We start from the raw sequence: 23,891 nt of genomic DNA on the forward strand, positions 1-23,891 counted from the left end.
CAGGGATTCATTTTGTAGCCTCAGACATTCGACCTGGGCCCTGGGTTCTGCCAAATAGGGTTTTGGAACGAGAATGAGGTCCCATAGAGAAGGTACGTCAGTAAGAGCAGCAGGGGAAGCTGAATTTGGCTAAAGTTTGTTGCGTTGAATTCTCAGAGCAAGCCTGTGAGACAGTGTTATCCGTATTTTACAAATGGGAACCAAGGCTCACAGAGGTTGTCAATTGTCCAAGGTCATTGGAGGAGGCAAGAACCAAGTTCAGAAGAAGACTCAGTTCCTGAGGCCACCCTCTTTCTGTAATCGCCTGAGCTGCGCGGCCCCTGGAGTGGCTGCAGCGTGCGAGGGCTGGGGGGGCGGGGACAGGCAAAGGGGAGGAGAGACTTTCCAGACTTCACAGCAACGGGAGCAAAGGCAGAGAGATGAGGAATAGTTTGGTCCAGCTGCTGGGCGCGTCTGGAGCAGAAACTGTGCAGCTGGGAGTAGCAGGAGAGGAGGCTGAGCGGGTCCCAGAATGAGAAGTACCAGCAAGGAGCTCCGACCTTCCTCTGGTCCAGGGAGAGCCTCTCCCCTGGTGCCATAGAACAGTGGTTCTCAGCATCAGAATCACAGGGGGTAGCTTGTTAAAAAATGTGGATTCTGTTAATATGTTTTAAATCCTGTGCTTATGTTACGACTGTCACAATCACGTGGCTTTGTTAAAAAAAAAAAAGCAGATTCCCTGATCCTGCTCCCAGACGCGATGATTGGAATTTGTGTTTTTAACAAGCTCTCCAGAGATTCTGTTGCAGGTGGTTTAGCAAACTTCCCTGAAGTCCCCTCATCCACTGTGCTGCGTTCCCTCATGTCAGCTCTGTCCTAATTGTTGAGTCAAGGTCTTATGAGAATCACTTGTACCGTTTACCATTTCAATTGTCATTGGCACAGCCTGGCATTTCCTGTGCATAATGGACGGGATGGGAAGCAAGGCTCGCCTGAAAGACCAGTGATGCCAGTGAATAATCCCCAGGGAGATGCTTGCCTCCAAGGTTAGCTGCTGGGAAAGAAGAAGGGAGTTAGGGCTCTTGCAGTGACTGATGGGTCTGGTATTTCCTGCATGGACATTTCTGGACAACTAATGTCCAGTCCAGCTATTTATCTTGGTTTGTGTACAGCAGAAAGAAAGATGGAGGAGGGCCCTGTAGCCTGGATAGGACCAGGCCAGGGGGTCTGTTCTGCTGTCACACACACAGGTTACTGATGGCAGATGCTCAGCCCTTCCTACCTGTGTCCACGCAAACAGAAATCTGCAGGGTGCAACTTAGTACCTTGAATAAATCCAAAAGGTTGTTCTGGCTCTTCTGTCTTGCTGAAATCCCCTTACTTTTCCTTTGAAAGTGATGACTGGCATGTGAGGGCATTGGGCCTACCCTGGGCCTCTGGGGAGCTTGGCGAGCTCCACTGAAATAGTCCACACAGCTTGCTGTCAGGTCATGAGTGTTGAGTGTGGGTCAGGAGTACAAGTTGCAGTGATTATGAAGTGTCCATGGAACTTGCCAGATAACAGCTTTTTCCCTAGGGCTGCCTTTATGAGAAAAGGCTCTCTGAAATTGGCATGGGAGATGTTTGCAAGTTTTCAGGTGCCATCAAAGGCAGGAGAAAAAAAAAAGGCAGGAGAAACTGAATTGTTGGAAAAAGGGGGATGGGGATGGGGGTGGGTACAGAGGCCAAGTAGATGGAGGGTTTTAGTGACTGAGCTACAGAGAAAAACCAGGTTGATCTCTTGGCATTGTCCTTTATCTTTTTCAAAAATCTCTTTTAAATGTATTTTTAATCATACAAATAACACATGAATTCATTATTGCCAGGGAAAAGAAGTCAAACAAAATAGAAGCATATGGAATGAAAAGTAAAGATTCGCCTGGGTGCCATCCCTTTCCACCCTAGGGCAGATGTGATCGTTAGAATCAGTTTGGTCTGTGTCTTTGCAGACTTCCTCTGTGCGTTTACAGACAGCTGAGTCCATAAGCAAACACAAAGACATCCCACTCTAAGTACTGTTCTTTGACTTGCTGTTTTTCACTTAATGATCTCACCTTGAGATCATGTTTTTTAACAGCTCTGTGATATCCCTCCTGTGGGAGGATGTCCTATGATTTTTACGACTGGGTAGGCCACTACTGATAGACGTTGAGGTTGCTTCTGGTGATTTCACTATTATAAACGGAAGAGCCCTGCATATCCCTCCACATACTCTCGTATACACGTGCCAGTATTTTCTCAGATAGATTCCAGGTGGTGGGATTTGCTGGGTCAGAGGGCATAAGCATTGTACCTTTTGGCAGATTTCGCCAAGTTGCCCTTCAGACAGGTCATACCAGCCTCCAGACCTCCCGGCAGCAGGCCAGGTGTGTATAAGCTGGAAGTTTGTTCAGACATCCAGCACACCTGTGTCGTCGGCCGGCTCGGGTCCGGCTTTGTGCTCTGAGCCAGAGACAATTCTGTTGGGTCAAATGCTTTCTGGGACTGCTGGCTTTGGGCTTTGCTGCTGCTGCTGCCAGATCACTGAAGGGGTGTATCAGAGAGGGGCACTTACTCACCAAGGCAGTCACTCGAGTCACATCCTCGTCCTGGAGCATTAACTGAGCTAGAAGAGCACCCCTCATCATGAGGGTTATACTACCCTAGCCCTGCGGCCTGTTGGGAGCCACAGAGAGCAAATAGACATTTAGAATTTTAGTTAAATGTCACCTCCCCAGAGAGACCTTCTTTGGGGTTTCCCCACCCCACGGCCTCTTTCTTGGCCTCCTGTTTGTTTCCTTCACAGTACTTACCCGATCTGCAACCCCACGTCATTTACCTGCTTCTCTCTCTGCCTCTCCCACTAGGCTGTGAGCTTCACGAAGGCAGAGATCCACCTCTCCTACCCACTGCAGGGTCCCCAACCACCTGATCAGTGCTTGGCACAGAGCAGTTGTTTAGCAAATATTTGTGGAATGAACCAAAGAGAGCCAGGGAGAACATCATGTGATGAATGTGCAGAGTGTAACTGCTGGAGGAACCCAGAGGCAACAAGATCACCTTCCCTGTTGAGTGGTCAGAGAAAGCCATAGGGACGAGGAATAGGGGCTGAGCCTTCCAGACTCAGAGAGGGGGAGGGGGAGAGGGTGGGAGATGGGCAGGATGGGGGCCAAGTCACCACTACTGGATAATGTCAAGGGATGGCAGCTCTGTCCCCAACCTTTCTCTCACTTCTGCCAGAACCTGGTCTCTTTGGCCAGTGAAGCCCCTGCATGTCATCCACAGCCCAATCCAGCTCAGCTTCCATCTAACCTACAGTCATTGCTTCCGGTGAGATGTGTGGCATTCAGAGTGTGTCCTCAGTCCCACAGCCTGCTCTTCTCAGCTCTTCTAGCTGCAGCGGTGCCTTTTAGTCACCTGGTCCTTATTCTCCCCTCCCTGGACAAGACAGATCAGAGCTGTCCTGGGAATCAGATGAGTACAGATTTTTAGCAGGCGTTCAGAGTCAGGCCCATCATTGCTGTGTCCGCAGCTGAATGTAGAGAACATCTCGGCCTGGAGATTTTATGTCCTGCTCTGTTTGAGTCGGTCAGTTCTGTGCTTCATAATAGAAAAAATCATCAGTAGTTATTAATGACAGTGGCAGGTAAACCAGTGACTTAGGCCCCATCCTTCCTCTGGGGCCATTAAATATTTTTCAGCTTGTGGCACAGATCATTTGCTAATTATAATTGTGCCTGAGAGTCAGTAACCAGGAAATGACAACAGTAAACCACCCATAGATGCATAGGGTGTGTGTGTCTCACACGTACATGTGAGACAGAGAAGGAGAAGGAGGGATTAGATGGATTGGTTGACTGCGGTCCCCCCGCACTCAGTCACTGCGTGACCTTCAGCAAGTGACTGAACCTCTCAGGGTTGCAGGTGATAACCCCACCTCTCAGGGGGGTAAGAGGATTTGTATGTTGACACATGTTGACATGGGAAGTAGCTTGAGCAATGTGCTCGTCAAATACCCAGAGCAAATTCCTAAGGAAACATTCAGACCTGGAAACCAAGGGAAGGAGAACAATCCTCATCTCTTTTTTTTTTTTTTAAACCCTTTTCTTCTGCAGGTCAGAGACCAGCAGAAAGATGATGGTCATGTAGGATTAGATGTAAACAAAAAGGAATGTTTAAAATTTAGCTTTATTAAGAGTAAGGTAAAATGTTCCACTTACCCTTATTCAAGTTAAAAATAGGTAACATAGGGCTTTCCTGGTGGCGCAGTGGTTGAGAGTCCGCCTGGCGATGCAGGGGACACGGGTTCGTGCCCCGGTCCGGGAAGATCCCACATGCCGCGGAGCGGCTGGGCCTGTGAGCCATGGCCACTGAGCCTGCGTGTCCGGAGCCTGTGCTCCACAACGGGAGAGGCCACAACAGTGAGAGGCCCGCGTACCGCAAAAAAAAAACAACAAAATAATAACAGGTAACATAAGGAAATCTTTCCCTAAACTTATAATTAATAGTGGCTCATGTTTTAAAAACGCTTACTAGGGACCAGGCCCATGTGATCCCTTTAGTCTTTTGGATCATGTGCTTGTCCAGCCTTCTGGACCTTTCTTTGTGTGTTGACATGACCTTGTCTGTTCATGGAGGAGGAGTTTTATCTGTGTGTGTTTTATTGTTGGCAGCATGATGAAAGTATGACTTTTTTTCCTTTTAATGAAACGTCTTCATGATCTCTCCTTGTTTGAACATGAGAGGAAGCTCCTTCCTGTTTCAGTCCTGCATGTGCGGACTCACCATGCCTGATGTAGCTACTCCCCTACTGACAGCCCTTCAAGCTGTTTTCCTTTTTTATTATGATGAAGAATTGACTTAATCCTCATAACAGCCCTCTGAGGGAGGCACTGCTATTATCATCTCAGATGCGAATGAAGCAGCTGAGGCTGGGAAGTCACGCAGTTGCGGAGCGGTGTGTTTATTGATACCCTGTTTCTTGTGCCTTCTCAGTAGACTGTGGGTTCCACTGGGGCAGCCCCCAGGCCTGTCTTGTTCACGACTGTATCCCCAACACCCAGAAGAAAGGAATGACCAGAAACCACAATTTCTAACCAATGATCTCACACAAAATTGCACATACACCCTGACCTCCCAGTTCCAGTCTCTGCGTTGGTCAGAGCTGGGCCTGTGGCAGGTCCTCCTGCTGGATTCCTGGGGAGTCAGAGCCAGAACCCCCTTCCCCTCTCATCCAGGCCCCAAGAGCCCCACTCCTGCTCATGTCTGCATCCAAAACAGACTCCCTGGTGGCTCCCCTCTGCCCTTCCCAGCAGGGCCTGGATCGCTGCACAAGCTGCTGCCACCTCACTCCCGACCCCGTCCTTGTGGTGCAGACCCATAGATACTGGGCTGGCCCTGCTTTGGCTGTTCTGCCCTGAGGTCTTGGCACCAAGCCTCTGGCACGTTGGGCCCCGCTCAGGACTTGCTCATTCACTCCAGCGCAAGGGAAACCGCAGTCCTGTCTCCTGGAATTATGTTTCCATTAGCCTGGTGTGTCACTATTGGGAAGGGACCAGTGAGGAAATGTGTGGGGATGTGTTGGGCAGATCGCTAGTGATTCAGTGGCGTGGAGCACGCATTTGTGGACAGACGGGCTAATTTCAGGTTCATCCCCGTGGGTTGTGTATGGCCCTAGCTGGAAGATTTGTTCCTCCTGACATGAGGTGCCAGTGGCCCAGGCTGGAACCCTCGTCCTCATCCAGCTGGATGTGCATGTTTGCTTTTCTTTTCTTAGCTGGTGGCATTTTGTCGAGGTCTTAGTTCATTCCTTTGTCCCTCCCGTCCTCAGACTTTTAGCTCAGCACTCAGCATCCCAAGCTTGTCTCTCCCAGGCCCTTCCCCACTCCCTCTCCTACCCCCACAGCAAGACTGATGTGAAAAGCCCGAGCTAAACACAGGGGGTCAAGGCCAGCAGGAAGGCCTGGGCTTCAGTGGCCCGAACTCCACAGTGACTCTCAGCCCCATCCCTGCCCAGCTCACTGGATCTCAGGTGAGTCACATAACTCCTTGGACCTAATTTATGGATTTGCAAATATTGGGTTGGCCAAAAAGTTCATTTGGGTTTCTAGGCACTCTGCTAGGGGTGAATGAGACACAGTCCTGCTTCCAAGGAGCTCACCATCTGTGGGAGAGAAAGAAAAGGAAACAGGCAGGGCCAGGGCAGCGTGACAGTGCTATAAATGGGGTAAACTCAGCCTGGGGAGCTCAGAGCTGGTGGTTACGGAAGCTTCGGGGTTGGGGGGGCGGGAGGGGGAGGCAGCCTCTAAGTGGAGTCCTGAGGGGTGTGTAGGGTCGAACCAGGTTCTAGGTGGTAAGACCTGGGGGTGAGAGAGCCCGTGAGTGTGCTGCTGTGTAAGGCAGTTCTGTAGGACGGGCACATGCCACCTGATAGGGAGTGAGGCCATTTTAGGACAACAGTGGTCAGAGCCACAAGGCAGGCATGGGCCTTGTTGTGCTGAGGACCAGGCTGAGCTTTCGGTTTTAAGTGAAGACACCTGAGATCAGATTCATGCTCTGGGACTTCCCTGGCGGTCCAGTAGTTAAGACTCTGCGCTCCCAGTGCAGGGGGCACGGGTTCCATCCCTGGTCGGAGATCCCACCTGCTGCACAGTGCTGCCAAAAAACAATAAAGATTCATGCTCTGAAAACCTCCCTCTGCCAGGAGGGGAAGAGGTCAGGGGTTTGAGCTGGAATCTGGAGCACAGGGAGGAGGCTGTTTAAACCTGGTGAGAGGGGCTGGTAGCCTCTGTTTCCTCAGCCTACAAGGGTGGTTGTGAGTGGGGAATATGGAAGTGAGTGGAGAAAACTTGTATGAATTGAACAGTGCCACCTAGATGATAATTGCCTTCATAGCCAGCTATGATCTTACTTTGTGACCTTCCAGACCCTGAGGCTGAGATCTAGTGATTTCCCTATTATTTTGCATCTTTAGAGCTAGAGAGTAGAGATCTGTTTCTCCACCATCTCCTCCCATGCATGTCCATTCAGGCCTGAGTTGGCAGGTCACACCAAAGCCCCATCCAGCTCCACAAGTTGGCCGTCAGCCCCACTTGCTCCCAGTTTCCTAGATCCCAGGCAGCAAGGGCAGGGGATGCAGCACTCTGATTGCCAGTGGTGACAACCACGTGAGTTCTCCCAGTCGTGGGCTGACTGTCAAGTGTCAGCATCTCCAACACAAGCAAGAGACCGGGGGAACCGGGACATTCCTGGGGTGACAGCACCTGCTTCTCTAGGGCCCTGCAGCCCAGGGGCCAGTGTTGGCTGTGGCTGCGATCCTGAGCCCTGTGGCTTCTAGACACACTGCATTAACAGCCTTGCTAGCTCTGTTGTCTTAGACACTTGTTTCGCCTTTTCTCAAGAAACTCTCGCGGGGCTTCCCTGGTGGCGCAGTGGTTGAGAGTCTGCCTGCTGATGCAGGGGACACGGGTTCGTGCCCCGATCCGGGAAGATCCCACATGCCGCGGAGCGGCTGGGCCCGTGAGCCATGGCCGCTGGGCCTGTGTGTCTGGAGCCTGTGCTCCGCAAAGGGAGAGGCCACAACAGTGAGAGGCCCATGTACCGCAAAAAAAAGAAAAAAAAAAAAAAGAAAGAAACTCTCTCTCCTTGGCTAAGTGACAGAGAGTGGATATGAAGCATGAGCATGGGGCTGTAGCAGGACTCGGCAGTGTGGGTACAGACCCCTGAGAAGGGCGTGGGGGTCAAGGGAAGGGCTAGGCTCCGGGCCTCACACAGGCAGGATGGGCACTGCAGCCTAAACGTGGTCACTTACTCCTGGGTGACCCTGGGCAAGACCCTAACCTCTGAGTTTGCTCATCTCGAAGTGGGGCTTATGAGCCCTACCCCAGGGTGTTGTGAAGATTCAGTGATGTGCTTTTTGCTAAGCGACCCGGCCCAGGGCAGATCCTCAGATGTTGGTTTCTCCATCTCTCCTCACTCCCACCCTGTAGTGGAGCGTGTTCTGACCATTTCATTCCACTTTTGATCTACCCCTATCTGTCCCTCGCCACCCTTTTATCAGCTGCCCCATTAAATCTTCATCTTCTGGGAAATCCCTGGTGGTCCAGTGGTTAAGACACGGTGCTTTCACTGCCAGGGCCTGGGCTCGATCCCTAGTCGGGAAACTAAGATCCTGCAAGCCGTGCAGTGGGGTCAAAAAATAAATAAATCTTCATCTTCATCATGGCCCAGAGGGGAGCCTGGAGCCCTCATGGCTGCCAGTGAGAGGAATGTGGTCTGACTGAGCCCTGGGAAGGGATCAGCAAACTGCTCCCAAGACGCCAGCCCCATGCTGGGTCTGGGGCCACAGAGCTGGAGCAGATGCCACCCCATTTGGTGGGGAGGCCAGTGGGAAGTGACTTCACGCCAGGGGTCGCATAACTGAGTGTGGAGTCGGGGAAGACTCTGGGTGTGGGAGATGGCGATGTTGCCTCTCCAGGGATGAGAAGGAGCCCTTTGTGGGAAGGGTCATCCCAGCCCGGGGGCAGGGCATGGGCAGAGGCACCAAGGTGTGGCCACACAGCGTTTGCAGGACCAGGCTGCGTTCAGGGCTACGGGGACACGCAGGTGTGGCGCAGGGAGAGGGGAGCACTGGAGGCTGCTGTGTGTGTGTGTGTGTGTGTGTGTGTGTGTGTGTGTGTGTGTACGATCCCTCAGGGGCCAGGAGGATGAGGGAGGCCTTTGAGCAAGAGGGGGCAGTGGGAGGGAGAAAAGGGGGCTGAGCTGGAATTCTGAGGAGGGGAATTGGTGGAACCTGGTGGCTGATGGCGATAGAGAATCCGAGGGGCTCAGCCACTGTCAGTGAGGGCAGCTTTAAAGAATGGGCTGCTCCGAAAGTATCCCTAGAGTAGGGAGGCTGTCCAGCAGTGTGGGTAAGCGTGTGGTGTCTGATGCCAGATGGTCTGGGTTCAAAGCCTGCCTCTGACGCTTGCTGGTTGTACAACTTTGGGCAAATTACTTGAAGAACCTTTGTTTCTTCGTCTATAAGATGGGATCATTATAATGTACCTACTATGAAGGGTTATTGCAAGGATCAACTGTTTTCACACATGTAAAGTGCTTACATTAATGCCTGAGTATTATCAGCATTTTTATTAATAAGAAAATATAATAATGGACAGCATTTATCAGAGCTAGGTGTTTTTCTCTTTTCTCTCAGAGACCGACCATTAGAGTTATAACTACTAACTACCCTAGAAAGCATTTAGTCCCTAAATCATGTAATTCTCACTTTCATATAATAAACTGAAAATTCTACAACTAGGTTTGTTTTGTGTTGTTTTCTATTTTTGTTTTCTTTTTTTTGGCCTCACCGCTTGGCTTGTAGGATCTCAGTTCCCTGACCAGGGATTGAACCTGGGCCTCGGCAGTAAAAGTGACAAATTCTAACCACTAGACCACCAGGGAACTCCCCACAACTAGATTTTTTTTTTTTTTTTTTTTGCGGTACGCAGGCCTCTCACTGCTGTGGCCTCTCCCATTGTGGAGCACAGGCTCCAGACGCGCAGGCTCAGCGGCCATGGCTCACGAGCCCAGCCGCTCCGCGGCATGTGGGATCTTCCTGGACCAGGGCACGAACCCATGTCCCCTGCATCGGCAGGCGGACTCTCAACCACTGTGCCACCAGGGAAGCCCACAACTAGGTTTTTTTATACCATAAAAACATTTTTCACTTTTGTTTTCAAATTAAAACCATTAAAAGATTAAAAAAATAAAGAATGGGCTGCTCTTCAGTCTCTGAAAGCACAGAGGGACAGAGCAAGGACTAGGGGAGCCACCATTGTAAGTAATAAACTAGAGTTTATCACTCATTTTACGGATGAGGAAAACGCTGCTTAGGGAAGGGGAAGTGACTTACACAGGGTCACACAGCCACTAACTTGCCCATGCTATTTCCACTGCTTCTTTCCCGACGTTCCCTGCCCAGACTGGGCAAAGTAGTGCTGAGTCTGCAGATGCTGTGTTGGCTGAATCCCAGGGCCTCTGGGAAATCCTTTCTCCTCAACCCAAATGGAAAGCCTCTAGGTCAGAAGAGGTTGTCTCAGCCAGCCTGTGACAGCTAGGGACTTCCCTCCGAGAGAGTGAAGCCTCAAGGCCAGTGTGTCCCCAAGATGCCCTCTCCCTGGGGACAGGGGCAGGGCACCCACTCAGGACTAGTGACTTTCGGTTCCAGACAGACCAAGCCAGCACGCAGGGCTCTTTCCTTCCATGCCACCCTCCCCTGATACTTTATTATGAAAAGTTTCTCACACACACAGCAAAGTTGAAAGATTTAACCTTGAACACCTGTATACCTACGACTTAGACTCCACCATTCACATTTTACTATACTTGGATGATCACAAATTATCCATTTCTCAATCCATCTTATTTTTGTAATGTACTTCAAAGTGAAGTATACATATCAGTACATTTCCTGTCAGATATTTCAGCATGTATATCATTAACCAGAGCTCCATATTTACTTACATTTTTCTTTTTTTTTTCTTTTGCGGGCCTCTCACTGTTGTGGCCTCTCCCGTTGCAGAGCACAGCCTCCAGAGGTGCAGGCTCTGCGGCTATGGCTCATGGGCCTAGCTGTTCCGTGGCATGTGGGATCTTCCCGGACCGGGACACGAACCTGTGTCCCCTGCATCGGCAGGCGGACTCTCAACCACTGCGCCACCAGGGAAGCCCTACAATGTTCTTTTAATTTCTGCTGTACAGCAAAGTTATTCAGTTTTACATATATATATATACATTTTTTTTTTTGCCCGCTGTGCAGCATATGGGATCTTAGTTCCCTGACCAGGGATCAAACCCATGCCCCCTGCAATGGAAACACAGAGTCTTAACCACTGGAACACCAGGGAAGTCCCTACATTCTTTTTTTATATCTTTTCCAATATGGTTTATCACAGGATATTGAATATAGTTCCCTGTGCTATACAGTAGAACCTTGTTCATTCACTCTATATATAATAGTTTGCATCTGCTAGTCCCAAACTCCCAATCCATCCCTCCCCCACCTCCCCTCCCTTGGCAACTACAAGTCTATTTTCTATGTCTGTGAGTCTGTTTCTGTTTTGTAGATAAGATCATTTGTGTCATATTTTAGATTCCACATATAAGTGATTTATGGTATTTGCCTTTCTCTTTCTGACTCACAAATGGGTATTATTTCGTTCTTTTTTATGGCTAAGTAGTATTCCATCGTGTGTGTGTGTGTGTGTGTGTGTGTGTGTGTGTGTGTGTGTGTGTGTGTGTGTGTACGTACATATATATATATATGTATATACCACATCTTCTTTATCCGTTCATCTGTCGATGGACATTTAGGTTGTTTCCATGTCTTGGCTATTGTGAACAGTGCTGCTGTGAACATAGGGGAGTGTGTATCTTTTTTTTTTTTTAATATCTTTATTGGAGTATAATTGCTTTACAATGGTGTGAATCAGCTATATGTATACATATATCCCCATATCCCTTCCATCTTGAGCCTCCCCGCTACCCTCCCTATCCCACCCCTCTAGGTGGTCACAAAGCACCGAGTTGATCTCCCTGTGCTATGCAGCTGCTTCCCACTAGCTATCTGTTTTACATTTGGTAGTGTATATATGTCAGTGCTACTCTCTCACTTCGTCCCAGCTTACCCTTCCCCCTCCCCGTGTCCTCAAGTCCATTCTCTATGTCTGCGTTTTTATTCCTGTCCTGCCCCAGGTTCATCAGAACCTTTTTTTTTTTTTTAGATTCCATGTATGTGTGTTAGCATATGGTATTTTTTTCTCTTTCTGACTTACTTCACTCTGTATGACAGACTCTAGGTCCATCTACCTCACTACAAATAACTCAGTTTTGTTTCTTTTTATGGCTGAGTAATATTCCATTGTATATATGTGCCACACCTTCTTTATACATTCTTCTGTTGATGGACACTTAGGTTGCTTCCATGTCCTGGCTATTGTAAATAGAGCTGCAATGAACATTGTGGTACATGTCCCTTTTTTTGTTGTTAGAAAAACATTTATTAAATAATTTAAAATTCTGCCTGTTTGATTTGAATCTTATTCAAATATGTAGTTTTCCCTAGGCACCCATTCAACTACATGTATTACTTGCACTTAGGTTTGGTTGACTGAAAGAATCAGAGTGGAGGATGGAAGAGGAGGCAGTGATGTAAACAAAACAGAATGTTAGGTCTCCCTCAAATAAATATCTGAGTAGGTGGTCCAAAGTTGGTATCATGTTCCATAGTATCAGGAACTCAAGCTCCTTATTTCTCATCGTTTTGTAAAGCATGGCTCCAGTGGTCTAAATGGTAACATTTACAACCGAGGTGATTTGGTTGGGGAACAGCTAACACTTCACACATGCTGTCTCATAAGGAAGTTTCCCAGAGGTTGCCACGTGACATTTCTGCTTAGACTCCACTGGCCAAAACTTACTCACTAATTGCAAAGGAGCTTGGGAGATACAGTAAGCATTTATTTGGTAGTACTTCCCATATGGCAGTCACTGCTCTTAACTCCAGTGATCCACTGTTCTGATAACAGATCTGTTCTCTCTTTTTCCTTTTTTTTTTTATAAATTTATTTATTATTTTTGTCTGCGTTGGGTCTTTGTTGCTGTTGCAGTGAGCGAGGGCTACTCTTCATTGCAGTGTGCGGGCTTCTCATTGTGGTGGCTTCTCTTGTTACGGGCTACGGACTCTAGGCTTGTGGGCTCCAGTAGTTGTGGCACTCAGGCTCAGTAGTTGTGGCACATGGGTTTATTTGCTCCACGGCATGTGGGATCTTCCTGGACCAGGGCTCAAACCTGTGTCCCCTGCATTGGCAGATGGATTCTTTTTTTTTTTTTAATATCTTTATTGGAGTATAATTGCTTTACAATGGTGTGTTAGTTTCTGCTTTATAACAAAGTGAATCAGCTATACATATACATATATCCCCATATCGCTTCCCTCTTGCGTCTCCTTCCCTCCCACCCTCCCTATCCCAACCCTCTAGGTGGTCACAGAGCACCAAGCTGATCTCCCTGTGCTATGTGGCTACTTCCAACTAGCTATCTATTTTATGTTTGATAGTGTGTATATGTCCATGCCACTCTCTCATTTTGTCCCAGCTTACCCTTCCCCCTCCCCATGTCCTCAAATCCATTCTCTAGTAGGTCTGCATCTTTATTCCCGTCCTGCCCCTAGGTTCTTCATGACCATTTTTTTTTTTTTTTTTAGATTCCATATATATGTGTTAGCATATGGTATTTGTTTTTCTCTTTCTGACTTACCTCACTCTCAAGATTGCTTTGGCTATTTGGGGTCTTTTGTGTTTCCGTACAGATTGTGGAATTTTTTGTTCTAGTTCTGTGAAAAATGCCCTTGGTAGTTTGATAGTGATTGCATTGAATCTGTAGACTGCTTTGAGTAGTATTGTCATTTTCACAATGTTGATGCTTCCAATCCAAGAACACGGTATATCTCTCCATCTATTGGTATCATCTTTAACTTCTTTCATCAGTGTCTTATAGTTTTCTGCACACAGCTCTTTTGCTTCCTTAGGAAGGTTTATTCCTAGGTATTTTATTCTTCTTTTTTGCAATGGCAAATGGGAGTGTTTCCTTAATTTCTCTTTCAGCTTTTTCGTCGTTAGTGTGTAGGAATGCAAGAGATTTCTGTGCATTAATTTTGTATTCTGCTACTTTACCAAATTCATTGATCAACTCTAGTTGTTTTCTGGTAGCATCTTTAGGATTCTCTATGTATAGTATCATGTCATCTGCAAACAGTGACAGTTTTACTTATTCTTTTCTGATTTGGATTCCTTTTATTTCTTTTTCTTCTCTGTAGACTTTTTAATGATGGCCAATCTGACCAGTGTGAGGTGATAGCACATGTATTTTTGATTTGCATTTCTCTAATAATTAGTGATGTTGAGCATCTTTTCATGTGCCTGTTAGCCATGTGTGTGTCTTCTTTGGAGAAATGTCTATTTAGTTCTTCTGCCCATTTTTCAATTGGGTTGTTTGTTTTTTTGTTGTTGAGTCCTATGAGCTGTTTGTATATTTTGGAAATTAAGCCCTTGTCGGTCACATCATTTGCAAATATTTTCTCCCGTTCTGTAGCTTGTCTTTTCATTTTGTTTATGGTTTCTTTTGCTGTGCAAAAGCTTGTAAGTTTGATTAGGTCCCTTTGTTTATTTTTGCTTTTATTTGTATTGCCTTGGGAGACTGACCTAAGAAAACATTGGTACAATTTATATCAGAGAATGCTTTGCCTATGTTCTCTTTTAGGAGTTTTATGGTGTCATGTCTTATGTTTAAGTCTTTAAGCTATTTTGAGTTTATTTTTGTGTGTGCTGTGAGGTATGTTCTAACTTTGATTTCATGCAGCTGTCCAACTTTCCCAACACCCCTTGCTGAAGAGACTGTCTTTTTCCCATTGTGTATACTTGTCTAGTTTGTCAAAGATTAATTGACCATAGTTATGTGGATTTATTTCTGGGCTCTCTATTCTGTTCCATTGATTCATATGTCTTTTTTTGTGCCAATAGCATGCCATTTTGGTTACTGTAGCTTTGTAGTGTTATCTGAAGTCTGAGAGAGTTATGCTTCCTGCTTTGTTCTTTTCCCTCAGGATTGCTTTGGCAATTCTGGGTCTTTTATTGTTCCATATAAATTTTAGTATTATTTGTTCTAGTTCTGTGAAATGTGTTATGGGTAATTTGATAGGGATCACATTAAATCTGTAGATTGCTTTGGGTAGTATGGCCATTTTAACAATATTAATTCTTCCAATCCAAGAACATGGGATATCTTTCCATTTCTTTGCATCATCTTCAGTTTCCTTTATTAGTGGAAAAACACAAATCTTAATGTACGTTTCCTGAAGCCTTCTTTGACTCAGCAAGATATTTTTGCGGCTCATTCATGTTGTTGCATACAACAGTAGTACGTTGCTTTTTAAAATAAGCTTTTAAATTTTGGAATAATTTTAGATAGTACAGAGAGTTCTCGTATGTCCCCCACCCAGTTTCCCACAGTTTTAACATCTTATATTACCGTGGTATGTTTGTCAAAACCAAGAAACTGACCCTGGTACGTTATGAATAAGTAAACTCCAGATTTGATGTGGATTTCACCAGTTTTCCCTGTATTGTCTTCTTTTTCTCCCAGGATCCAGTCCCAGGTACCACATTACACTTAGTTGCCACATCTCCCCCATGTCCTCTGCTCACACTCTGTCTTTCCTTATTTCTTGTGACATGGACAGTATTGAGGAACAGTGGCCAGGTATCCTGTAGAGTGTCCCCTCTGGGTTTGTCTGATGCTTTTCTCATCATGAGGCCACGTTTTAGGTTTTTAGAATGCTCAGGCAGTACACACTAGCCACACTTCATGCCGTTTATCCTTCATCATTTGGTTAAGATAGTGTTTGCCAGGCTTCTCCAGTGCACAGTTACTATTTTCTCTTTCCCTGTTCTTTGGAAGTGAGTCACGAAGTCTAGCCTACCCTCGGGGGCAGGGGGTGGGGAGTGGGCAAGAATTAAGCTCCACCTCCCGAGGGGAGAGTCTCTACATGTATTATTTGGAACTCTTTTGTAAGGATTACAAAAGGAATTCTCCCTTGTTTATTTATTTACTTATTCAATCATTTATCGGCTGATTGTTTTTAATTGGATTTTTATTTTTATCAACGTAACATGTATACATAATTTACAAAGTTAAGGCTTACAAGGACAAAGAATAGCTGCCTAAGGTCCTATAGTTATTTGTTCTGGTGCTTCTAGATTGTATACTTACTCTACTATTTCTTGATTTTTTTTTTCCATTTTATATTGTCACACCATATGAAATTGTCAATACTCAACTGTTTTTGATCTGCAAAATTGGCAGTTTCATATGGTTCAAACTAATAACCTAGTGTTTTGACTTCCTATTTGACCAGCTGATCGTGTGTGACATTGGAGTTGTTTTGTTGTGAACTGTGACTTTGCACCTGCCCCTCATCTGACCTGGCTCGGGGATCAACCCCCACCAGCTCCAGGCTCCGCCTCCTCAGACTTGACACCTTGGGCCTGGGTGAGAAAGGGGCTGCAGGGAGTGAGGGCAGCCTTCGCTGTGGTAACTACACCCCATGGGCAGCTGCGGCGCAAGGCTTCAGGGGCTCCCTGGGCTCTCTGCTCTGACACCCTCAGTGGCAGAGTTCTGGGCCCTTTGCACACTGGGCCCCAGGTACATTGCCTTGCAGGGTTATAGCCACTAGTCCAGCTCTCCCAGTATAGCCTTAGGCCAACTGTTGAACCCTTTGTGCCTCAATTTCCTCATCTGAAAGATGGGAACCATCAGCCTTCCAGATGGATTCCTGTGGTGGCAGAATGGCAGGTCCTTGTCCTGAGGCCATGGTGTGGGTTGGCTCTCTTTCCTGCCCACAATGTGAGAGAGGCTTCCCAGAACAGGGGTTTGGGGGTCAGAGGCTGAGATGCCAGGCTCAACCTCTGTCTTGCTATAATGCCCTAGCCAGGTGCTCCCCCAGTTCTGGGCTTACGTCGCCCCATCTGTGCCAAGGTGATTGGTGATGATAATCTGAGAGGCTTGTAAGTGCCTGAGAACTGGTGGTATCTGCAGTGGTGAGCCCCTCTCCCCTCATCCTTCTGTAGGGCTGGGCCCTGCCCCTCCTGTTCCAAGCACTGGAGGTCATGGGAGCTTGGGATGAATCGAATTGTAAGACTGCGGGCCCAGTGTTCGGGGGACCTTGGCAAGTCCCTGTTCCCCTCTGGGCCTCAGTGAGGGGGACGGTGGGCTGAGCTGCTAGGGCCCTTTCTATTCTGAGGCCCAGACAGAAAAGACAGACCAAGCTGGGCACAGACACCATGGTGGCAGAATCACTCAGTGACACTGCCCAGGCCAGGGGAGGAGCCACAGTCATCAGGCAGTCTCACAGATGAATGCAAAACTGCAATTTGGACGAGTTTGTGCTACCAGAGAAAAGTTAATGGGACCAAGACCCAATCTAGGGTGTGAGGGAGGGCTTCTCTGTGGAAGTGATCCTTCCTGAGGCCTGAAGGGCAGGCAGGTGTTTACTAGATGAAAGGGGAAGAGAACATTCCAGGCAGAGGAGACAGCAAAGATCCTGCATTGGAAGGGAACAGGCCAGTGTGACTGGAGCTGAGTGAGGTGGAGCACGGCAGAGGCTGAAGCACGTACATGGGCAGGGACCAAGTGCAAGGCCTCAGAGCCCCAGAGAGTTTGATCTTCACCCTAAGAGCCATGGGAGGCCTTTAGAGGACCTTAAGCTGGGATGTAACATGACCAGATTTGTCTTAAAAAGCAACCTCTGCTGCTAGGGTGGGAGGTTTGAGATCAGGAAGCCCAGAGAGGAGACCACTGTTGTTCAGATGACAGTGGCTTTGTCCAGGGTGGTAGCTGCGGGGACAGGTAGAAATAGAACTGACAGGCTTGGTGGCTTGGTGTATGGGAGGAGACAAGTCTGTTGATTCTATGGCCTGAACACCTGGATGGAAGAAGGGGGATATGGGTTCCCAGTGGGAGAAGCAGGTTTGATAGGGGACTTGGCTGGGGTGGAAGGGCCAGTGGGCACCCAGGAGGTGAGACGGAGGAGCGCGCCAGTCTGGAGTTCACAGGCCAGGGCTTGGGATGGAAGCACAGACCATGGTAGGAGGAGGAAGGGCAGTAGGGCAACTTCTGCAGCAGTGCCAGTGAGACCCTTGAAGGGTGGTGTAGGCCCTGAGGTGCAGGGTCCCTGGGCAGGGTCTCCCCAACACCTACCTAGCCCCTCAGAGATCCAAAGTTCAGGGGTAGGTATCATGAAGCTTCTCACATCTCTCTCCCCCCAGATCCTGCTCATCTCCGATTACTTCTATGCCTTCCTACGGCGGGAGTACTACCTCACACATGGTCTCTACCTGACCACCAAGGACGGCACGGAGGCCATGCTTGTGCTCAAGTAGGCCTGGCTGGGCACAGGGCTGCACAGACTTCAGGGTTGAAAGGGCCAGAAGCTGGGCCAAGCCCTCTAACCAGAGCTTCCAGCAGGGAAGTCCTGGGCAGATCAGGTTTGAGTCCAGGGTCACAAATATCTGGTACCGGTGAGGAGCCAAGGCTGGCAGCAAGGCCTGTGGGGAGTAGCCAGGAGCATCTCCACTTGCACTCCCCACTTTGTGGCTCTGCACACCAAGGAGCCCCCCTCCCAAGCAGGGAAGGGGAAGAAGCAGATGAGCAGGGTTTGTTAGGTTGTGGCTACTTAATAAATGTTTTTTGTTATGCAAACGTCTGCCCTGGAACCACACTGCACTCTGGAAGGGGTGGGCTTGGCCCCTAATACCACCATGGTGCACTACACACAGGCGTGGGTTTCCCGAATGAGCTCTGAGTCCACAGAACACGGGTCTGCGCACTGGTCAGCTGAGAATGGTGTGGGGCAGCCCTCCCCACTCCCCAAGCAGCTGGAGGCAAAGGGCCAGGCAGGCCTGAGCAATCTTTATTCTGCAGAGGAACAATGACCACAGATCCATACACCATGTCAAGACTGGGTGAGCCAGGGGCCAGTCCTTCAGGGGTGGGCAGGTCCAGGCATGGGCAGCACCTCAGGTCAGGGAGGGACAGATGGGCAGACAGGCAGGGGCCTAAAAAAAAAGACAAACCACACAGAGCAGGGGTGCTAGGGACTGCTCCCAACCTCCCCCCATCCCAGCCAGCACCCAGAGGGGCAACCCTAACATGACTGGGCCAGGATCCACCCAGGGGCAGGGTAGGTGCGGTTGGTGCCCCCTGGCTAGGATGTGGCATCCCCGCCCAGCCCACCAGGGGCAGGGGCAGAGGCAGCTCAGTTCAGGTGCCAGGAGCTCCCAGGGCAGAGCCTGACAGGGACCCCCCCACTCCCAAGCCAACCCCCCTACTGCTGGCTCAGAAGCCGAAGGTTTCCTGGGAGGCGTAGACCATGTAGAGGAAGCCGTCATCGTCCTTCTCCTGCTCATAGATGTCGGCGATGGGCGTGGACACGCTCACCATGCTGTGCTGGTTCACCAGCAGGAAGAAGGCCTGCGTGGGGTTCAGCTGCAGGCGGCGCCTGAGGTGGGCGGGAGGGCAAGCCAACCGTGAGGGGCCTGGCTGTTGAGCGAGTGTAGCCCTCACCCGCTCCCCAAAATGATCCTAATCCTTCACCTCACACCCATCCCAAGCCCTTCTAGAGGCTCTCACCTCCGACCGGACACTGACCCAAGCCCTGACCTTGACCTTTCCCAACCTCCCCACAACAGGGACCCAGCACCCGTTCCCGTGCCCCACCCCCACCTCTTCCTTCTCAGAAGGACCCAGCCCCCTGCCTGACCCCAGCAGGACCCAATCCCCCTCTGACAGCTGCTGCCCGCGCACCGGATGATCTTGACCAACTCGCTCATGTTGACATGGTCCGGGACCAGGAACTTGGTCTTGTCCAGGACGGGCAGCTGCTTCTCACCCTTGTAGCGCTCGATGATTACCTGGGAGCGGGGCGGGGGATGCGTGAGCCCGAGGCGGGGCCTGGGCCGGGCGGGGATGGGAGGGGGCGGCGGAACTCACCGGGATTTTGCTGGGGTGCTGCTCGCGGATCTGCTGCACCTCTTTACAGCGATCGGCTGCAGACAGCAGTCGGGGATGAGGCCGGGCCGAGGTCCTCCTCGCGGTTCCGTCCCGCCAGTACCCGAGGGGCGGCCCCGACCCCGCCTCCCCGAAGCCCCCGCCTCCGGAGCCGTTGGGCCCTAAGGCCCGGGCACAGGACCGGGATGCGAGGCGGAGGCCCCGGCCCAGGCCCCAGCCCGCTTCCCATCCCGAGGGTCCAGCTCCAGCCGAGCCTGACGTCACGGAGCTGACGTCATCTGCGGCAGTCGGGTAGGTCGGCCAACACCCCCCAGCCCCCACGCCCCCACCCCGCACTCGCAGAGCGCCCGCCGGGCCTCACCAAAGCTCCGCCGCTGCTTGAAAGGCCGGTCTGAGGGCATCGCGCCGGCCCGGCGGGGCGCGCAGGCCGGGGCTCTGGGGCGCGCGACGAGGGGATGTGGCTGCGGTTCGGGGGCTCCGGGGGCTCCGCGCCTCGCGCTCAAGGGCTCCGAGGCTCGCGCTGAGCCCGGCGACGGCGGCTCGGGGAGGTAACTCGCCCGGCTGACGTCAGGTCACAACATTCCTTAAAGGGGAGGCCGGCGCGCCGCTCCCATTGGGCCGACGCAAAGTCCGCCCGCCCGGACCCGTGACATCACGGCGCAGAGAGCCTGGATTCCCGGCCCAGCGCCGCGAAGGGGCGGGGGGTCCCAGGGCGCGTCACAGTCCCGTGACGTCACGGCCTGCGCAGAGGTGGGCGGGGTGGGGTGGGGTCCTCTCCCTGAGGTCCGGGCTGAGGGGAGAGTAGAAAGCCTGCGAGGCCGTTGGGGGAGCAGGCTCGCAGCTCTGGCGGCAGGGAGAGCGGGGGCCAGGCTGCGGCACAGCATCCTTCTGTTCCCACTGTCACTAAGTCATCTGACAGCGCTCACTCAGAACCTGTTCCGTTCCAGGAACGGTAGGAGGCACTGGGGATGACAACACTAAACCAAACGTCCTCGCCTTCGTGGAGCTCATGGTTAGAGAAAGAAAAAGGTAGTGGTCGGGGTGGGGGCGGTGATTAAAACTTGAAGACGCTTGGAGCAAGACACTGAAAAGCATAAAGGTTTTAGAAGGAATTTCTAGAATTGAAAAATAGAGCTATCGAAATTCAGGTCTCAAAGGATGAGGCAAGAAAGCCAATTAGATACAGCAGAAGAGAAAATCACAGAACTGGATGAAAGAGCGGAAGCAATTAGCCAGAAAACAAGCCAGATGGAACATATAAAAGAGGAAGTGACAGGAATGGTAAGGTGAGAAGAATAGGTTCAATCAGCGTTCCAGAAGGAGAAAAAAGAATGTGGGAGAGGCAGTTCCTGAAGAACTTCCACAATTGATTAGAGACCAGGATCCTCACTTAAAATCCAGAACAGAATAAATAAAAATAAAATCTTATCTAGACACTTCGTAGTGAATTTGCAGAACTCTAAAGAGAAGAAATTAGACAGAAAAATATCAAGTAACTAAACTGGTAAACACGGAAGTCCATCTAAACAAGCACCTGCTATGGAACATGAATGGTGACGATTAGTTTGTGGAGTACAGAGCAAGGAGCACAGGATACAATAACAGGTAGGACTGGAGAGGGTAATCAGAGTTTAAGTGTTCTAAGAAGCTTCATTTATTTGAGAGGAGGAGAATAAAGATAATTGATAATTATCTGGCTTTGTAAAGTCAAGTCAAGTTCAAACACTTCAGAGAGATCACTAAAAGAATAGAAGGTATAAATGCCAATGCACAAAAGAGAAAAGTTTAGTAGAGGGTATTAAAATATAATTGAAGGTAGAAAAGGAGAAACAGGAAGCAAAGTGAAAAGAATGGTACATAAACGGTACAAAACCAGAGGTAGAAAATGTTTTACATTCATCTATTAAAATACAGATGAACCAGATTGGCCAAGAAAAAGAAAATGCAGGTCTATGCTGTTTACAAGAGGACATTTAAAACCTAAGGGCACCAAAAGTAAACAGTTGGAAAAAAAGTGTATACTAGAGAAAAACTAACCAAAAGATATACCCATAGCAAAATCAGACAAAATAGACTTTAAGGCTAGAGACATTATTAGTGATAAAGAGCGTCAGCACAAAGTGATGAAAAGAACAATTTTCTAAGAAGATATAACAATTCTGAACTTGTATGTTAGAGGTTAAAAAAAAAGGCTGAAAGTGTATGAAGCAAAAGTGACAGGATACAAGGAGAAATTGCCAAGTCCTTCATCACAGTGGTAGATTTAAAAACTTTTTCAGTAACTGATAGACCAAACAGCCAAAAAAAGGATATAGAAGATTTTAATACCATTAATAATTCTAATCAATTGACCCTGGTAGAACCCTGAACCCAATATGTTACTTTCAGGCACACAAGAAACATTTATAAAAAATTACCTGTGGGGAATGTGGGAAAGAAAGGAGTCAAAGAAAACAGATGGGGACAGGGAGAATTACAGAGTACATTTTAGGGGAAGATCATGGGTTCATTTTGGGGAGGTCAAGTTTAAGATGTCTGCTAGCTTCCAAGCAGAGACATAGAGTAGGCCAGGCCCCAAGACAAATCTCAACAGATAATCAGATAATTAATTTCATACAGACCCTGTTCTCTGACCACAAGCAAGAGCTGAATAAACTCCAAATCTTTTGATATTTAAAAACACTTCTAGGGACTTCCCTGGTGGTGCAGTGGTTAAGAATCCGCCTGACAATCCAGGGGACACAGGTTCGAGCCCTGGTCCAGGAAGATCCTGCATGCCGCGGAGCAGCTAAGCCCGTGTGCCACAACTACTGAGCCTGTGCTCTAGAGCCCGCGTGCCTAGAGCCCGTGCTCCGCAAGAGAAGCCACCGCAATGAGAAGCCCATGCACTGCAACGAAGAGTAACCCCCGTTCGCCACAACTAGAGAAAGCCTGAGTGCAGCAACGAAGACCCAACACAGCCAATAAATAAATACATTTACAAAAAAAATGGAAACACTCTAAAAAAAACATTTTTTAAAAGAATTTAAAAAACACTTCTAGAAAACTCTTTACTCAAAAATGAAATCATATGGAAATGAAAACTATTTAGGTCAAACTAAAAATGAGAATACATATAAAAACTCCAGTTTGGGAGGTGGGGGGAACTAAAGCAGAATTTACAAGATTTGTAACCTTATCAGTGGTATTAGGTAAGAAGAAATATGGAGAATTTATGAGCAGAATGTCCAAGAATTTTAGAATGGAGTGAGTGTAAACCCAAAGAAAGTGGAAGGAAGATAATAATGAAGAGCAGAAATTGATTAAATAGAAAACAAGCACTAGTATGTACCACAAAACAAAGCTGGATCTTTGAAAAGACCAATAAAATAAACATTAATATGCAAAAGGGATATAACTACAGATATAGCAGAAATGACAAAAATAAGATTATATACTTTATGCCAATACACTAAAAACTTAGATGAAATGGACAATTTTCTAGTAAAAGATAATTTGCCAAGACTAATTAAAAAAGAAATAGACAAACTGAGTAGCCATATACAAAAAAACAAAAAGTAGTCCAGATGGTTTTTTAGTTTTCTCCCAAAATAATAATAATAAAAAAAACCAAACCTGCATCAAACATTATACTTAATGGTAGAACACCATACTATATGATAAATGTTAAGCATTGTTCCCTTTAGAGCCAAGAACAGAATTTTTAATTGTATTATTATTATTATTATTATTATTATTTTGCAGTACACGGGCCTCTCACTGTTGTGGCCTCTCCCATTGCAGAGCACAGGCTCCGGACGTGCAGGCTCAGCAGCCATGGCTCACGGGCCTAGCCGCTCCGCGGCATGTGGGATCTTCCCGGGCCGGGGCACGAACCCGTGTCCCCTGCACTGGCAGGCGGACTCTCACCCACTGCGCCACCAGGGAAGCCCCTAATTGTATTATTGAACAAAATGCAAATATTGCATGGAGGGCCCAGCCAGAGTACCAAGACAAGGAAAAGAAAGGAGCAAAACTATCATTCACAGCCAGAAAACCCAGAGGAATCTACAAACAATAAAAGATTGCTAACTAATAAAGTCTAACAACACACAATACTAAGTTTTAGGGTAATATGGGAAAATGAGAACTCTTTACACTGCTGATGGGAGTGTAAATAATTTCAGCTACGTTAGGGAGCAATTTGACAAAATCTACCAAAACTGAAATACTCATATTCTCCAAACCAGGAATTAAACTTGTGGGTGTGCACATGAGCCCAAAGAAATACAGTTAAGTATGTTTATTGG

At 48.4% G+C, this 23,891-nt stretch overlaps 2 protein-coding genes and 1 non-coding gene across 14 annotated transcripts in view; 1 reads left to right on the top strand and 2 right to left on the bottom strand.

Moving 5' to 3' along the window:
- Positions 1 to 23,891, top strand: part of PIGU (phosphatidylinositol glycan anchor biosynthesis class U) — a 126,604-nt gene that overhangs the window by 92,615 nt on the left and 10,098 nt on the right. For 3 of the 11 annotated variants that reach the window (XM_033433518.2, XM_033433523.2, XM_049698926.1), the window contains one exon: positions 17,862 to 18,667. The exons of 3 other annotated variants lie outside the window; for them this stretch is intronic. In XM_033433518.2, the coding sequence (XP_033289409.1) occupies positions 17,862 to 18,346 (485 nt within the window). In that variant the 3' untranslated portion in view covers positions 18,347 to 18,667. Of the gene's footprint in view, positions 1 to 232; positions 12,059 to 17,861; positions 18,668 to 23,891 lie in introns of those variants that run through there. 5 more of the 11 variants (XM_033433533.2, XM_033433520.2, XM_004272747.2 and 2 more) reach the window with 4 other exon arrangements.
- Positions 9,370 to 9,441, bottom strand: TRNAK-UUU (transfer RNA lysine (anticodon UUU)). Its single transcript has one exon. It is a non-coding gene; the product is annotated as a tRNA-Lys (tRNA).
- Positions 18,484 to 20,162, bottom strand: MAP1LC3A (microtubule associated protein 1 light chain 3 alpha). 2 transcript variants are annotated; one of them, XM_012534127.3, is made up of 5 exons: positions 19,964 to 20,151; positions 19,585 to 19,640; positions 19,399 to 19,505; positions 18,924 to 19,093; positions 18,484 to 18,650 (listed from the first exon to the last, which is right to left on the bottom strand). In XM_012534127.3, exons 1-4 carry the CDS (start codon positions 20,001 to 20,003, stop codon positions 18,931 to 18,933), a joined length of 366 nt encoding a protein of 121 aa, XP_012389581.1. In that variant the 5' UTR covers positions 20,004 to 20,151; the 3' UTR covers positions 18,484 to 18,650; positions 18,924 to 18,930. The 2 variants fall into 2 exon arrangements, with proteins under 2 accessions (XP_012389581.1, XP_004272794.1); XM_004272746.4 differs by having other exon boundaries at positions 18,484 to 19,093; positions 19,964 to 20,162.

Source organism: Orcinus orca, chromosome 16 (genome assembly GCF_937001465.1).
Source record: "Orcinus orca chromosome 16, mOrcOrc1.1, whole genome shotgun sequence".
Classification (NCBI taxonomy): Eukaryota; Metazoa; Chordata; class Mammalia; order Artiodactyla; family Delphinidae; genus Orcinus; species Orcinus orca.